Source organism: Grus americana, chromosome 1, assembly GCF_028858705.1.
Source record: "Grus americana isolate bGruAme1 chromosome 1, bGruAme1.mat, whole genome shotgun sequence".
NCBI lineage: Eukaryota > Metazoa > Chordata > Aves > Gruiformes > Gruidae > Grus > Grus americana.
In genome coordinates this window covers 67865348-67882521 of record NC_072852.1, presented here as the reverse complement: position 1 = coordinate 67882521, position 17174 = coordinate 67865348, and the positions used below count along the sequence as shown (strand labels likewise).

The window sequence follows — 17174 nt, the reverse complement described above, 5'->3', positions numbered from 1 at the left end:
TGACCTTGGAAGCAAGTACATCATATGGTGAAAGTAAATCCTGAAATCAGTAAAAGAAAAATGTCCCATCTTCGAGGAGCCATGAGCGCGCTTCTCAGCACAGTTTCTCTGCCATCTTGGAGGGCTGGGCACGTTGCTATTGCCCAGGCTTCCTAAGGATGGAAAGGGACAATAATTCTTGCGTTTACCGAAGAAAAAAGTGCCTCTGTTGTACGTACTGATCAGCAGCACCAGGCAATGGTGCTGTCTCTGGGACAGTACAGGTGCCCTGCAGGACACAGAGAGGTATAAACATAGGAGGCAAATCCAGAGACAACATCAGATCTGGTGACGGATAATTCAAAACTTCTTCATTGTTGCTTTAAAGTTCTCCCATTTTTCTGAAGTGGGTATCAATTTTTTTTTCACTTAACTACGCTTACATTTTGCTGCAACACATTTCTTATGGCACTTGCACTGGTTTTTTTCCATGAATTCTTTTGCACACATATGTTTATAGCACCTACATTAACTGCAAGCAGACATTTAGAGCTACAAACTGAGATGCTGGTGCCAAACAATCCAGCCTTTATAGCTATTGAACCCTACTTTAAAACCTCTGAAAAGCTAATCTCGGTAATAAGCTCTCCCCTTCCAATAAGAAATGCCTCAAAAACCTGCAGACGGTTTTCACTCTGTTATTTTGCCTTTCAGCAATTTCATCCTTCCCTTGGAATTAATTATCTGACATAAACATTATTTAATTGCTTTAGCACAAGGCCATTTTCAAAAGAATTTCCCTACACCTTCACATTTTCAAGAACAGGCCTTTTCTAACATAATCGTGAATGTGTCCAGAAAACAAAAAATGCAAACGTCAATGTCTTGGTATTTATGTCAAATCCTGCCCCAGCTGTTGGGAATTTCTGCCTTAGCAGTAGTACTCAGTCTGCGCGTCCAGGGCACAGCCAGCACCGCATTACAGCTTACACAGCCGCTGGAAAGGTGCTGCTTCCAGGGGTTATTCTCCAACATCTGCAGTGCATCACCACAACGGTTACAGAGAGATGCTGGGTGCTACAGAGGAGTAACGGTTCATGTCAGACTGCAGCTCCCATCCCAGCTGCACTGGCAATGACACAGTGCAGGTGGGCAGCAGTGCCCAGCTCCGTGTGGCACTTTCCATCAGGGGCTCCCAAAGCACTTTCTAAGGGAGGTCTGCTGCAATTTTCCTCTTATGGAGCAGGAACCTGAAACATGGCGATAAAGTGATTTGCTCTGCTGACAGGCGACTGGCAAACAAGGCACCGAAGCTGCAGTCCAGGGCTCTACCCACGAGAGAGGAGTACGCAATGGAAACCAAGGTATCTTGCTGAAAAGCCCATGGCCTGAGAGATAAACAGGTAAGTGACCCAAAGGCAGGCTCTGCATCCACACGCAGCAAAGCGGCAAGACTACAGGATTCAGCAGTAAGTACGAATACAGAGGGGAATGAGTTCCCAAATGGCCGCTGGAAGGGGACAGCATAGCTAACGTACCAGAATCCCAAACCGCAAAGCTGCTGAGGGTAAGGTTAAAGGAGTGAGGCTAAAGAGGGCAGGGTTGAAGCATGATTTACACTTTAATAAGATAGAGATAATTGTGACAACGTTAGGACTGAGTTGTAGTTGCACCACAATTATAGTTTAACCAGCATACAGTCAATGTACCCGCACTCTAAAGTACACAGGAACCCAAAAGAAAGGAAAAGAAAGAAAAGGATCAGAAAGCATGAAGTAGGTGAATACTTTTATTTTCAGAACCTGGTAAGTTTGGCTTAAAACTTCAGACAATTTACTGCCACAGATCATCAAGGAAAGGGCAGGGAGGACAGGCACAAATTATCTCGTCAGGGACCTTTTGGTGCAGATGCATCTTTTTGCATGGCTTTTTTTTTTTTTTTTTTAATGACATGGTCATTTCAAGCTCATCCCCTGGCTGAGGGTGGATGCTACGTTCCTGGCTGCAGGTTTTTTGTAGGCCAAGGACTCCCAAAACATAGAAAGCACTCACATGTCCCTTGCTACCAGGAAAGCATGAGCATTTGGGATTTCATGCCACAAATTGTTTGCAAAACAAATCCTCCCTGCAACATCCCCAAAGCTATTATCCTTAGTAATTCTTGCATCTCTCTTTACATTTCTACCTTGATGCCAAATAATTATGGTGAAATCAGGGCAAAGCCAGACCCCTCCTCCAGATCCCGTGGTCTGCTCTAAACAAAACAAAAGCATCCACAGCAATGTATTAAGCATCTGTCAAAAAAAGGTAATTTTATTACTATTGTTTCCTAATCCCAAAACTGTATAATCCCTCATACCCTGCAACACACTTGTTTCACACTAGACTCAACAGTCCTGGTACAGAAATCAGCTGTAGTACAGAGACCATAAATTTTTTAAACCAGTAAAGCACCAAGCTTCCTAAGATGGAGTCGCTGCAGCAGCAACATGCCCCAATGGTCGCTGGACCTGGAGAGCCCCCCGCGCAGTGCTTCACCCATGGGATGCAAGTTCATCCCATTTCCCTTCTTCCCAACCTCATGAGGCTTTGTTCAGATAAACCTTCTGAAGCTGCACTGGGTTTTAGTGGTGCTGTGGCAGGAAGAGCCCATACAGGTGAGACTGCACTTATCTAAGTAAAGTAACTTGCCAGGTGACTCTGAGACACTTCCTTTGTCGTTAACTCTGCCACCTACAAACACAGATAACATTTCAAATACATTAGCTTTTCTTCTCAGAGTGACTCCATATCAAATGTTAGCACTGGCTCACAAGGAAATCAGATTTTACTTGCATGCATTCACAGAAAAAAAATGAAAATGTCTCAAAAGCTCCTTTCATCAAAGACCCATTAGCCACTTGAAGAAAAATACTCTTAAGTACTACATTCCAGACCTCTCCATAGCGATCTGCATATGTATGGAGGCGCAGGGTTGTGGGTTTGGGATTTGTTTAGTTTTTTTGTTAACTCTAGCATTTCCTAGGGAGAGGAAGGGAGGGGACCATTTATCCTCAAGGCATTGTCATCCCGTCATGCAAGTGCTTTTCTGAAATACTTTGTAGCCAAAACAAAACAATGGGAAACAAGCAAAATCCCCAACCCACTATTATTTAAGTCCATTTTCCACTGGATTACTCTAAAACTGCTAAGCTTTTTTTTTTTTTTCTCTTCTGTAGGATAAGCAACAGCCTGCTACAGCAACTGTTCCCCACTGTGAAAAGTCCATGCCAGCTTGGTCCCCGGGGCCAGATGCAAAGCCGGACCTGAGGAAAAGCCTGACAGGTGAACTTGGTAATAGTTTTTCCGTGGGCTCACAATGAAAATACTTATTACAGGAGAACCTCTGGCTTCAGAAATTCAATGATGCTGGAGGAGAGCTTGGCACACAGACCAGGAAGCCAATGGTTTCACGATTCCTCGCGTTTCAGACTCCTGCGGTACTGAAGTGGTACCTTAGGCACGTCCTGAATTGCAGCGAGGGCAGGTCTGCACCCAGCAGGCAAACCCTTGGCACCGCTGCCATGTGTTTCTGGCAGATCGCACGCGGGCAGCTGTGCAGTGACAGATTTTCATCTATAATTTCCGTGATTTGTTAATACCATTCCACCTGCAAAGAAGCAAAGTGAGAGGAGGCACAAGCAGATGGGAATGAGGTGGCACGCAGACCCCGCTTCCCACAGTGCGCTACGCATATCGCCTGATTAAAACAAGAGCCAAAACAGCAGATACTTAATATTTGCAAACACTTCTGTAATTAGATCACAAAGTCAACCTTTCCTTTGGCCGTTATGGCTCCTTCCCCAAGGCGAGGCTGTTACTGACGGTGCTTACAGGCGGCTCCTCTCTCCCTCTGTGGATCAGGTTTATCACTTTTCAGTAAAGTCGGGAACTCTTTCGCTGCATTTCATTCTCGGTGACAGCATCTAATCAAAGACATGTGCAGCTAGTGCTGCGGCCCAAGATTATTGGGATGTTCTGCTACAGCAATCCGCCCGTACCAGAAACCATTTTACCTCCTCCAGAAACTGCTTGGAGAACCTACTGCTGCAGAAAGCTCCTGGAAATCGAGGCATGACCTAGTCGTGCACCTTACTGCATTTTCCGAGTTGCAACTTTGCACAGCGCAGGTTTCCACCCCACGGGGGATCGCGTGGGCAGAGCAGGCTGAGCGCTGCAGTTGGGAGGCACTGTGCCAGGGGGAACCAGCCCTGACGGCCGCGCTGCAGCCCCAGCCTTTTCTAACCCACCCAGGTAGGGCTCTAAATGCCGGAGTTAAAAAGCAGGGGGAGAAACTATGCAGAAAAGATGCCTCCCTCACACTTTTTAATGGTTATTTTGGGGATGTCAACTGCACGCATCAAAGCGGTTACTCCAGATTTCAGAGCTCAGCCTAGATAAGAATCCAGATGCATACATACATACATATCAGGGATTATCTCAAAACTATACTGAGACCAGAAAATGTGCTTGGATTCGACATTTCACCCCGGAGGCTCTTTCTGAGCTGCAAACTTCCTTCTTGATTTCCAGCACTTATTTAAGATGACTCCCTTTCCCTCCATAAAAACTAACCCTCACTTCCAAGCCGCTCTGAAGCAAGTTTAACCCTTGCATGTATCAGTTCAGTGCATACCCTGCTGCTGCCCTTCAGAGAGCAGGGAGCACAGCCTTGAGAAAAGACAGTGTCTGCTGCCAGGTCCAAATGCTGAACACAAACATTTGATTCTCTCGGTTTCAAAGTTCCCCACAAGTTTCCTAGCCCCACTCCCACACATGTGTTACCTAGCACGACATGGTTTTCATGCTCCCAGTCTAAACCACTCCAGCTCTGCAGCCTGAGGTGAGGAAACACACTGGGAGCAATAGCCAAAGTCAGCTGAAATGCAGTTCGTCCCTGTTAAACTCATCTGCTGTGCCCATGCTTCTCTAATGGGGAGTAATTGATTGCAAAAAGCATGCTTGGCATGCCACGTGGGCTGCTCCTGCCTCACTATGCAGCAGTCAGATGCAAAAACAAGCATGGCCAGGGTGGCTCTTTCTGTCTCAAAAAGCACTCCCGGGCACGGAGCTCCAGCGATGAGCAGTGCTGGCAGGGTAGCAAAGATGCTGTTTTATGAAAAACATCAAGTTTTCCAAGGCTGGAGCTGTTTTGGGCCAGGATAAAATCTGGACTTTTTAAAAAATGTTTTCATGTGGAAAAACATGTACTAGTTTGCACCCAGATCGCCCAGAACAGCCAGAAACTCAGGAGTCAGGGCACTCCCTGCGCCCTGGATCACCCACATTCAAACCGCTGCGCCAGGTCAGGCTGAGAGCTGGGGGTGCCCAAAATTCTCCAGCCATCAAAGCCCTAGTGCTGATCTGGAATAACCACACTCCACTGGTCCGAATGTATTCCCCAAATTTTGAGAAGTTTGCTTTGTACTGCCAAGCTTACTGCTGGATCAAGATTTTCTCTCACAGCTGGTACAAGGCTAGCCTAAATTCAGCAAGTTATGGGCTGGCTAATTTGACAGGAGTGCAATCATGGGCCAAGATCAGGTCTGGATCAAACTGCCACCACTGAGCGATCCAGCAGGGTGTAGATCCAGCACTAACGATCCTGGAAAAATGCTGGTGTGTGGCAGATGGACCTTGATGTCCCAACTCTCAGATGAGCGTCCCCTCCGAAGAGGCAATTCTGGGCCACATCCATACAACTGTCCACTTCTGTTGTCCATGACCTTTTGACCATAAACTCCTTCTTGGGTTTGACAACTCTTTTGTTTCAAACTTTTTTGTCTAAAGTTTCACTGTAGTCAGCACACCTTGGTAAAAAGTTTTGGGTTAACTGAAATGTCGTATTTTCCATGGGTAAATGCGGTATCAAAACTTTCTCAGCCAGTTGGGAATACATGGAAAAACCTTTTGGAATGGTCATGTTTTTGGACTAAATGTCCAAAGGCAAGGAGGATGCAGGATGTGCCAGTCACACATGGACAGCCAGCAGCATTCGCTATGCATCTCTGCTTCTTCACTTGTACTGAGTTTTGGTGACAAAGGGAAAAGCAGCATTTAAATTGCCTGTCTCCCAGTAATGATGACATGGAATTAATATCTTTTTTTTTTTCTTGGATACTAGACATTTTAAAAGACTTCAGAACCACCATCAAGGTATAATATTTAGCATGCAAAATAAATCCCATTCGAAAAAAAACAAGCCTCACAGCTCAGAAACATCAGTGTGACAACCAAGTAACTGGCAGCCTACTTAACTTACTGCTCAGTCTGTTGAATAAAATGTCAAATTTTCACCAGAATTAAGAGGCCTTTTCCTGGAGTAAAGTCTGCAGGTCATAATACAAAGACATAGAGAACCATAAACACTGGAAGAAAACATCTAATTTGGAAAGGTACCTTACAAGTTAGTGTTAAGACTTTGTCCTTGGCTCTAAATTAAAAGCTATGCAGACCTATATTAAAGACACTTAGACTTGATTGGCTAAGTCATCAAAATTATTTACTGCCACTAGCGATGTGGTCCTCTAGTCAGAACACTATGTAATTAGAGAAAATGCAAGAATTCTTATTTTCCTTATTAGAGAGAAAATATGGACTAGAAATAAGTGATTTCGCTAACCTTTGAATAGCTATTTAACACGTAAACACATTTCCTTTCCCTTCCTTCCAATAACTCACATGATAAAGAAACCCGCTTCGGTAGAATGTTTGAGTCCAAGATTTCACTTCCAACAGATTCCTATCTGAAATATTTCCAGGTAATACAAAAACTTTTCAAGCTTTTGATTACGATATGCATTACGGAAAGAAAACATTTTCTAAATGAAAAATCTGATATAATTCCACAGGGATTCCACAGAAATTTCCCTAAATCTTATATACATTACCAGGGAAGGGTACAGTTTTAATTAAAATTTTGATTAAAATACTGTAATAACTTCTAGAATTGTTTAGCAGGGATATAATTTCCCATTCAATTCCATCGCAAGTCTCCAAAAACTTAATGTAAGAAACTATTGTCTATTAAATTTCACAAGGGATCTTCTTAAGGGCACCCATACTCCCTTGTAAGACTTCCTCTTTTAATCAATATGACCCAGTAGATTATTTCCACAAGATGACATTAACTTATTACCATTTTTTAAAAGCAATATCCTTACATATCTGTATTATTTTTAAGAGCTGAATAAATGTGTTTGAAGGTTTTCCTTTAACCTATCACAACGAAACCAAAAATCTTTCCAGTATAACCATTAATGCTCATACTCAACACAAATTTAGCTTTTTCCTGAATCGATTGTACATGGCCAAAGCGCAACATGTTTCTCAAAAGCATGTTTTAAATTTAGTTAAAATAACACAAGACTGCAGTCTAGACCAAATGCGACATGAGCTAATCTTTTTCAGCTTTGCAGAATCATTTCGGCTTTTATTCCTACATCTTTACTGCCTTTTGCCAAAATATCTGGCACTAGCATCTCAGCATTTCTTGCCTGCATTAGCAGAGAAGAGCTGCTTTGATTTCTCCTTAAAGTGTTTAATAGGGGTGGGCAAGCCTTCAAAAGCTAGGAGCTTAGGTTTGGATACGCATCTGAAAGGTAGATGCTTGCAGTGTTTAGCCTTTCTCCAAGCAGTTAATTCTCATTAATTAATGAGAATGCTCTCTGCACCCCTTCTGAAGGGCAGAGTGGAGTTCTTATTCCTGTTTTAATAGATGGGGAAGCAGAACCGGAGTCACTTGCCTCAGCTGAGGTCTCAACCTCCTTGCCTCCAGCCACGAGCCATTTTGCAGACCGCTGCTCTAATCAACGCCATGGAGCAGGGACAGGCACCCCTCACGGTAAAGAGGGACCAGGCTGGGGCTGGGGTCTGACCCACTGCCATTGTGCAATGCCTTCCCAGTCCCCTCCCAGCGCCCTCAGGTCCACAGCCAAAATACAAGGAACACAATCCAGTTCGCTCCTTCTAAACTTTGGAAGCTCGGTGGCCCGTACAAGAACAGCAGCAGTAGAGTAAGGCATTAAAATCATGAGTTTTTTAAGTAAATGGAACAGGTGTGACTTGGATTCCATAACCAAATCCCAAATGAATTGTGGATTTAACTTTAAAGCAGGCAAAAAGCTTACTTATGTTGCTGAATTCAGATCAGGGAGCAGATAAACCAGCTCCACTGAGTCCATGGGGCTGACTTTGCTGGGGTTGGGGTTTGACTCCAGTTGAAAAGAGAAGCTTCTTCTGTAAATCAGATGATCCCTCATGGGATCTGATCTAATACTGAAAGAATGCTGAATAGGTAAGCAGGAATTCAGCTCCTGGTGAACTTGTAGCTTCAAATAACCTTAAAGAAAGGGGCGGCAAAGGAAACTGAAAATACAGCACCACATTATGCAACTGGTCTTTAAGAGAACAAAGATAAAGTGGAGAGCATGACATGCTCCCAGAAAAGAGAAGTACCCGTAAGTCCCATCCTCACGTGGCTGCCTTGTAAGCAAAGGGGACTTCTGCTCAGGGATATTCAGAGTCATTAAAATTACAGATAATCCCACTACCTACCAGGTTCTTTTCTTTTCCAATTACAGAAGTTAATAATGTACAGTAGTACGCTAATTGGGACGAATGCATTAGCACAAAGAATCAAAAACATGCTCTATGCAAAGGCAAAACTTCCATATGGTCCCTGCTTTGCTATGCCATGGGGAAACCTTTAACATGATGTGTTAGCTTCCCGACAAATACAAGCGCACTTTTTTCCTGGATGCGGGCTTTCTTGCAGATTTTGAGATAGACGCTGAAGCAAATGCCATTCTGTATACAGCAGTGATCTCATCTTCTAGTATTGACAATTAGGGTTGCAACATCAACTCTTGATATAGTAAGAAACTGGTGGAAAAAAAATGATGGCAACCCGTAATTCTCTCAGTTGGGAAAGAGTAACCAGGCACTCTGCAACCCACTCATTGCAATACCGACCACAAATAAGCTGCCATAAAAATGGGAGGGGAGGTACCTCTGGGCTGCCTATCGCATTCAGCAAGGTGGCTGTTCAAATTGGAACTAAGCCATGTAGCAACATTTTGGTTGATTGGTTGGTTCATATGAGGTTGTGAAAACAGCTGAAGTTGTCCAGCTTTATAATACAGCAGGCCAGCCAGGAGCCACTGCTATCAGGGTAGCAGTGAAAGAAGAGGAAAATGTAGAAATTGTTCCGCTAGGAAAGGTCTGATCCCATGAGATGAGGGCAACCCCAGCTCTGCTAGTACCTCAGTAGGGCACACAGCTCCTGAATGGCCCAAGAGTTTGCAGCTGCTCCATATGAAGGGAAGAGCTAGTGCTCCGGTTTAAGTACAGACAAATGGCTCAGAATAATTGGATGCACATAGTCGTTCTGGATTTTCAAACCATTAGGCTGTCTGTGGTGTTCAGAGCAGCACTGGGACATATGCAGTAAGCGTAACTGCATCTACGTTTTGAAGACAGAAAAACCCGCAGTGGTTTGAGTCTTTCGCTGATCCAGCCATTTATTGTGATGTCTCTCTTGAAAATTGTAGCGTAGAGTTGTATCTTGTCCACCACTCCAAGATACCTATTTTACACCCCTAGCTCTCCTGAAAACAAGTATCTCTTCAGGATAGGAAAACAATGTAAAAATTAAAATATGAAAGACAATAAATTGTTTTCCTACAAAATTTTTCAGGCTAAAGTAATACTTTTAAAAATTTCTCTTTTAAACAACTAAGTGTTTGTAACCCTGAAATGAAAACTAAATACAAGAAATATTTTCTCCAAATATTTCTGTTTTTCTAAAGCAAATTAAAGAAAACATTCAACCAGTTTTGACTTAGCTTATATTCCACACCCCCGAGGCACAGCTGCAGACAGAATTGTCCCAAATACCCATCAATACCCCAAAGGCAAGGCCAGCCATGTAATTAGACATCGAGCAAAAGGCTTATTCCTTGTTCCTTTCTGCTTACAACATCTTTTACATAAATCCTCAGATCCTTACTTAACTTTTATTGAAAAGAAAATACTTGACACTTTGCCCAGGTAACTACTGAGCAACACTGAATTAGGACTTCAGGCTGTGACAGACACATGCGACTGTCACATCCATAAATATTGATAAAAGGTTATTAGTTGAAACAGAGATAGAAAAGCACCTTCCAGCATAAGCCCAAAACCATAGATCACCAGGTTCTCTCCATCTGAGTCAGTATTTTTGTCTAAATAAAGCCGAATGACCACCTCTGACTCGCTAACTGAGTTTTAGAGAAGGAATGGTAAAGGATAGGAAAAGCCCTTTTCAAGACGTAACATAAGAAAATTGCTAAAGGCTGTTCTAAATAAAGAACACGAGCCCTTCCTAGAGCCATGGCTATTAAACTGCCATGCTCCCAAGGGAAAAAAAAAACCAAAACCAAACCCACAAAACAAACCAACATTATTTTTGTTCTGCCAGAGTCATGAATGTTTGCAGAAGTCCCCCTCACCGCTCACGCCATTTTGCACCCAGAGGATGCAGAAGAGCTCATCTCTTGGTAACTCGGAGCCAAGAGCTCAGCTCTCTCCAAATCCTTTGGCCGGGGACTGCCCACCTCTCCTGCAAGCTGCCAGGGCTTGCCTTCCTTTTTCATGACAGCTGCCTGCCAGCCTGGGGTAAGAGCAAAAACCAAATATTGCAAAGCAGGACGAGTGATCTGAGCAAAGTACGAGATCCAGGGACTCCAGCACAGACTTACTCCAGAGAAATCATTTAATCCTTCAGCCTCAGTTTTCCTGCCTGAAAAAAAAAGCAGCAACTATCAATTACCTACTTTGTAGGTCATATATTTGCAAAGCCCTCAGGGAGATGAAAAGCATTATACAAACTATATGCACACATGTTAACGCTGATTAATTTTCTCTGTGCAAACATATCCTTTTTTCTTCTTCATTGCCCCTCCTCTCATTATATCAGCAGTCTCATCTGGAGGAGGACGAGGAACTGCTGATGGCTGAAGTATTTTCCGCAGTTGTTCTTTTGAGATTCAGAAATGCAACCACTCAACACAGCCCTGTGTTCAGCTGACTGTTTCCTTAATAGCTTTGCGCTTTCATGTGTTTCCTCATTTTCTGTTACATGAATTTAAAGCAATCTGATTTCCAAGTTAATTTGAAATGATGCAAGATCCATTAGTTGAGGGTATCATTTGCAAAATAACTCCGAGGGACAACTTTCACTCGCTATACTTTCAGGTATACTCTCAGCAAACAAAAGCAGGGCTAGTGATGTGAATAAAGTCAGCAGGATTTGACCCAAAAAGCAAGTCAGTATATAGCAGAGCACAGAAATAAAACCTAACTGTATAAGAAGCTTGTAATAAATGCAACAGTTCCTACACAGCCTGAGTTTTACACCAATGAGCAGCCCTTCTGTGATAGTGCTTATACAAATGATGATCAGAACATGCATACAGCTTTGCAAAAGACCGCCTATAAGCGTTTTTCTTAGGATTTTTGGATCCACATTTTCTGAGGAATACAATTTAAACACTTTGTGGAATAAAACTATTGTTTCAGTTATCACAAAGTAATCCAGAGTGAAACTGAGGACTTGTGCTTTGTCAACAGCTCCACAATGGCAGTTGCCATTAGAGGTAACAGATGCTGACCCCCTCTGCACCCGAGGGTAGAACTGGGCTTTGTGACTTGTAGCATCCAAGAACAACCATTTATGTTCGTGGCTGGAACAAACTGCACTGGCACAGGTTGCCCAGAGAGGTTGTGGAATCTCTCTCCTTGGAGATACTCTACAGCTGTCTGTACACGGTTCCAGGCAACTGGCTGTGGGTGGCCCTGCTTGAGCAGGGTGGTTGGACCAGTTGACCTTCAGAGGTCCTTTCCAACCTCAACCGTCCTGTGATTCTGTGAAACGGGCAAGGGTCTGGTGCATCTTGGATGAATGCCCTCCGACTGCCACTGCAGCCTCTCATCTGGATACTGTGGAGGTGTCAGAAGTAACACCTCAAAGCTGTCCTTGAGTAAATGCAATCAGAAACACCCAGACTGCTGAAGTGACAATTGTTAGAGGCTGGAAGCTGAGGAAAATCCCAGGGCAGAGGCTGAGGGATGGAGAAGTGGCTGGATTTTCCTCATCCTCTTCAACAACTGCAAATCCTGCAGTCAATAGCTTACAGGCAGGAGGTCATGCACATATTCCACAACTGAAGCCAGCAGCCTTTTAAGAGGGCAATAGTCACCGTTGTTTTTACTGACCATCTAATATCGTGGGAAAGCTGAGCAATACCACAATAAAAATATGACAGGTTAACTTTTCAGCTTCTGTCCTTAAGGTAAAGACACTGGACAATTTAAATTGATAATGCTACTGAGAAAGACAGTTGCAGGACAATCTTCAAGAAACAACACCTCATCTTTCTACTGAGCTGTTTCAAGAATATCAAAAATTCTGTGTTTAAAAAAAAAATAAAATATTTTGGGTAGCTTTGCTCCTGCCAAGCAATCTGCTCTCAACCGACTATAAAATCTCTCATGCTATCATGCCAAAACTCAAAGGCAGAGAACACACTGACTAGTAATATAATGTTTGAACTATTGTAAAAGGGAAGAAGCAATCGTGCCTGCTTTTAGAAAATGGGATGGTGGTCTCATTAGAAAGGAATTCAATTGCAATAGTTACCTCGGCATGTAAAGGACTCGCTCTGCCACCACAAATCCCACCCTGAAGAAGAGGTTGCTGGCTGGGATGAATGGGAAAACCAGGAACAACAAGCCAACCAAAACTTCTTTGTGTTCCAGTTTCTGCAATAACACAAAATTAAACAAATATCAACTAAAAAAATCCAACTTAATTCACCACTAACTTTACCCTTTCCTTGTGAGATTCTTATTCATAAAAAAAGCAACTTAGATTAATGTTTGATATGTTTTGCTTTTAAAATTAATTATTCCAAGACCCCATTCTTCCATATTTACATACTGCTTGTGCTTCAGATATGCCCAGAAAGCGCACTAACGCTAACCACAGTGTATATTATTACCCTTGGTATCTTTTCCAAGGTCAGCTCTATTATATGCAGCTCTCTTGAGATGGCATAGGTAGTAGTTAAGAAAAAACCCATATTGGTAATATGTAAGTGTACAATAGTGTGAATGTATATATTAGCATGTCTACCACAGTGTGGCTGTATGTAAATACACGAACGCATATCACATACACACAGACTGCTGTGTTCAATCCTAAATGTTTATAACCGAGAAAAAGCTGTTCAATCAGTCACATTTTGTGTAAAGAGAACTAGCCCCAAATGGCTCATTAATGCAGTCATTTTATCCCTTTCGAGACTGTATCTAAACTTGAAACAATACTTTCACACATGAGGTCTCCATACTCATACAGAGTTGGAAATTCGAGATATGCTATATGTTAAAATTAATGTCTTTCACTTGAGCTCACTTAACGCCCTCCACTTGAGCCCACTTTAATGTTGGCTCGCTCTTTGAGGAAAAATCAAATTGCCACATGCAATTCAAACCAACTGTGATCTGCACGGCCGGCACAAGCGTCTTGGGACACCGCGATCAGCAGCCGCCGCGGCGGCCATTCCTGCCACAGAGAGACCCGAGCCTCCTCGGGCAAGTTGACTTTCAGATTTAGCTCCGCCCCAGGAGGGTGAATCAGCTCACGCTTTCTGTTGATGATCTCAAAGAATGACATCGGGCTAACAGAAGTGTAGCATTAGGTCTGTTAAATCACCCAGGCAGACATCTGTGCTTTCCTGCCACTGATACCGATACCGCTGCAGCACCCTTCTGCAGCCATTGGGAGAAGCTTTGTTATGCTTAGAAACAGATGCAACCAGAATGACTTAATGGTTGCAGCGCTTTCTCATTGTTGTGGGCAATTTCTCAACTTTGGAGAGAAAACGGACTTCTCTTTACTGGAGGGATCTAAATTTAGAAACATTGAATGAGATTTTTGAGTAGAGGAACAGAGCCCAATCAATGACGCGGGGCCAAGCAGTACAACTTGCCTTGCTTTTGCACAGCTACAGACTGCAACATCAACTACCACTGATGCAGTCAGTGGCTGAAATTCAGAAGTCCCAGTACTAAAATATATTCATCCTGTTCTGTGGGAAAGACACTGAACATTTTCTACGGATACCAAATGCAAGAGTACATGTCAGGAGGCTCCGATGTCGCTTTAGAAGAGCTGAACCACACGATGACAAAAAGGCGCGCTGATTTCCCCTGGCCAAAGAGAAAACACGGGGGCAGAGAGGGCAGCAGAATTCATGTCTCCAGACTTCTTTATCGATACCTGCTTTAAACAGCACCACAGTTACCCACTTCTATTATCCACTGTTTCAGTGTCTTGGAATCACAGTTACTAGTGTCTTCTTGCAGTCACAACAGCACCTAAAATACATTATTCCCAGAGCTAAAGCTGACACCAATCCATAAAGCTGATGAGCAGAGGTGCCCGGTAATGGTCATTTTGGCTTGTAATTACAACAGAAAATTGAATAGAAGGAAAAAAAAAAAAGGATTAAAAATGATTTCTCAACTCTGAATGCAAATTATCAGTCCTAGCTCCAATTTCCTTCTGACCCAGCTCTGGACATAAACTCCATTTCTCTCCTGCCATTTGACACTCCCTTCCCACCTTGTCCGGCCTAATTACGGGCCCATTTGCTGCCACCACTCTACCCCAGGGGTTTAACAGCAAAGACCTGGAGGCACGAGAAGGTACATTGGGCCAAAGGGAGTGCACTGCTAATGCATAAAATGTTCTCTGTCACCAAGATGCGCTCTTGCTTTCAAATGAACCAGCTATCAAGTATTTCTCCAGTTGTTGTTCATTAAATCAATAATTGGGAAAGCAACCTCTAGTTAACATCTCTAGGAAGGACACGGTGTTATTCAAGGCTGCAGCACTGCAGATAAGCAAAGAGAATGCTGGAGAATGACAAATAAAACCTGTACATCAAATGGGAAAAAGGAAAATGCAGGAATTAGCTCGGCTGAAGGAGAAAACGGCATTGTGTGCCCTTTCTCCCTGCACAAGAAGTCACAGCTCAAGACTGATGCCACGGAAGGCTGCCAGCTCAGTCCCTCCGGCAGGGCTCAGAGACCCAGCGCCCAGCACTGACAAAGCAGCCTCTCGGAGCAGCAGAGCCCTCAGTGGTGCTACTTATTTCTGAAACGACAAACGTCTGGCAGTACCCTGTTTAAAGCATTCGGTTCAGGCAGAGGTTTTTGTGAAGAGCTGGTCCTTGAAGGCCAGGCTTTGGCTGATTTTGTGCTACACGTGGTCCAGGCTGCAAGCAACTCCTAAATCACTGGCTGCCCAAAGCTGGAGAGAAAGTTACCCTATTCATGGCCAGATCTTATTTCCCACTTCTCTAAATAGTTTCTGCTGACCACAAACAGCGAGCTAACCCAGCTTTGCCCGGACCCAAGAACTGCACGTTCTCCTACCCCAGCCTTGCGTTGCGAGGGCTGGAGGCACAGCAGAGCTGGCTGTCCCTGCCTTCCCAGCAAGGGCTAGCGTCTGCTCACCTGGGCAGCGCAGAGAAAACAGAAAAAAGAACAGAAATGCAACCGCAGCGTGTTGAAAGGATTGTGTGTATCACAGGTGATAACCTTAGACACCTAAAAGCTAACAGCACAAGTCTCATGACACCATATTCTCCTTTATCTTTTTCCCTAACAAAATTTACTTAGCAGATTCACATTTTATCCCCCTTCTCCTGAAGGGGCCGAGAGGTTTATAGATGAGTAGACAAGCAAGACAGAACAGCGCAAGAATGTCAGGGATTTGTACTGTAGGGCTGCAGGAACAGAGGGCAGTAGGATCTTCCATACAACACAAGCCATAGGAGATGCCCTCCATGTGTTTTTTAAATTAAAAAAACCCCTACCAACTTGTAGCTTGTTACATTTTCCAGGGGAGAAAGGAAAGGGGAAAAAAAAAAAAGGAAAATAAAAAGAAATATTGAGACCATTTATTTGGTTTAACTAATCTGGTCATATGAGCCTACTTAAGAGACAGCTGAGCGAAAGGTGGCAGAACCAGCATCTTCCAGGTACCCGGAGCAGTAGCAAAAGCTTTTAAAGAGTAGCAGGCAATTTCCTTACAATAAAAAAGCTAGGACTAGAAATTATGGATCACTTCATTTCTTTCACAGAGACACATTTCTTTTCCTCTTAAGGACAGTGCTTTCTTTTGGAAATATAAAACTTATCTTACTATCTGTCACAGGTGGGGGGGAAGCACCTCTGATTTAACCTTAGAACGATTTCTTTTGTTAAAGACAAGCCGACTTTAAATCAAAACAGCATTCCTTATAGCAGATAGTTTGTCGTAGTTTTCAAATTCACATCTACCTCTAATTACAATTAGGCCTTCATTATATTGTAACCAAAAAAACCTAAAACAACAAACCAAATTGAAAACCAATAAAGATTTTTTTAACTTGCTACTTTTCATAAACTTATCAAAGAACTAAAGACCACCACTTCTTCTCCCAAAGGCAAGGAAAAAAATTGTCACACTACCTCAAACCAAATAGCAAAGAATCATTCCAAGGCCAAAAACGATCAACATAGCAATAAATCTCAAAAATTGCTTCCTTGACAATTTGGGGGAAAAGGAAGAAAGTCTTGAGTTCATAACTGAAAGAGATCTTCCTGTATTACATATAAGACATATTCCTGAGCCACAAGTAAGTATTTGCTGACTACTGTTAAATCACAAGTCTTCCACAAGCCAGAGCGCACAAAGTAGGAGCGCAGGAGGTACGCAGAGTACTTCAACATATCTGTCATAAACTATTGACTTGTATAAGCCCACTATAAATTCTCATTTTTTCCCATTGAGAAAACATCATCTGAGGTGCCAGATCCATTAAGTCTCGCACTGCGACTGCAGGACTTATGTTCACATCCCCTGGCACCTCCAAGGGTTGAGGCATTGGAAAGTGGAGCCGTGAGGAGAACCTTTCTCCCGGCTGGACAAAGTTGCACCTCGGGGAGGACAGCAGCTGGGCAAACAAGTCCAAGCAAATTCCGTTCTGTTCTACCTTGGAATGTTTCCAAAGGTGTTTATATACGCTTGCCTCTTTGATGGGAAGGTGGCAATCAAATGG

The 17174-nt window shown here is 43.3% G+C and overlaps 1 protein-coding gene across 1 annotated transcript in view; it reads right to left on the bottom strand.

Moving 5' to 3' along the window:
* The window catches only part of TMTC1 (transmembrane O-mannosyltransferase targeting cadherins 1), a 149021-nt gene that overhangs the window by 51401 nt on the left and 80446 nt on the right, over window positions 1-17174 (bottom strand). The window contains exon 9 of the mRNA XM_054840856.1: window positions 12701-12822. Coding sequence (XP_054696831.1) covers window positions 12701-12822 — 122 coding nt within the window. The remainder of the gene's footprint in view (window positions 1-12700; window positions 12823-17174) is intronic.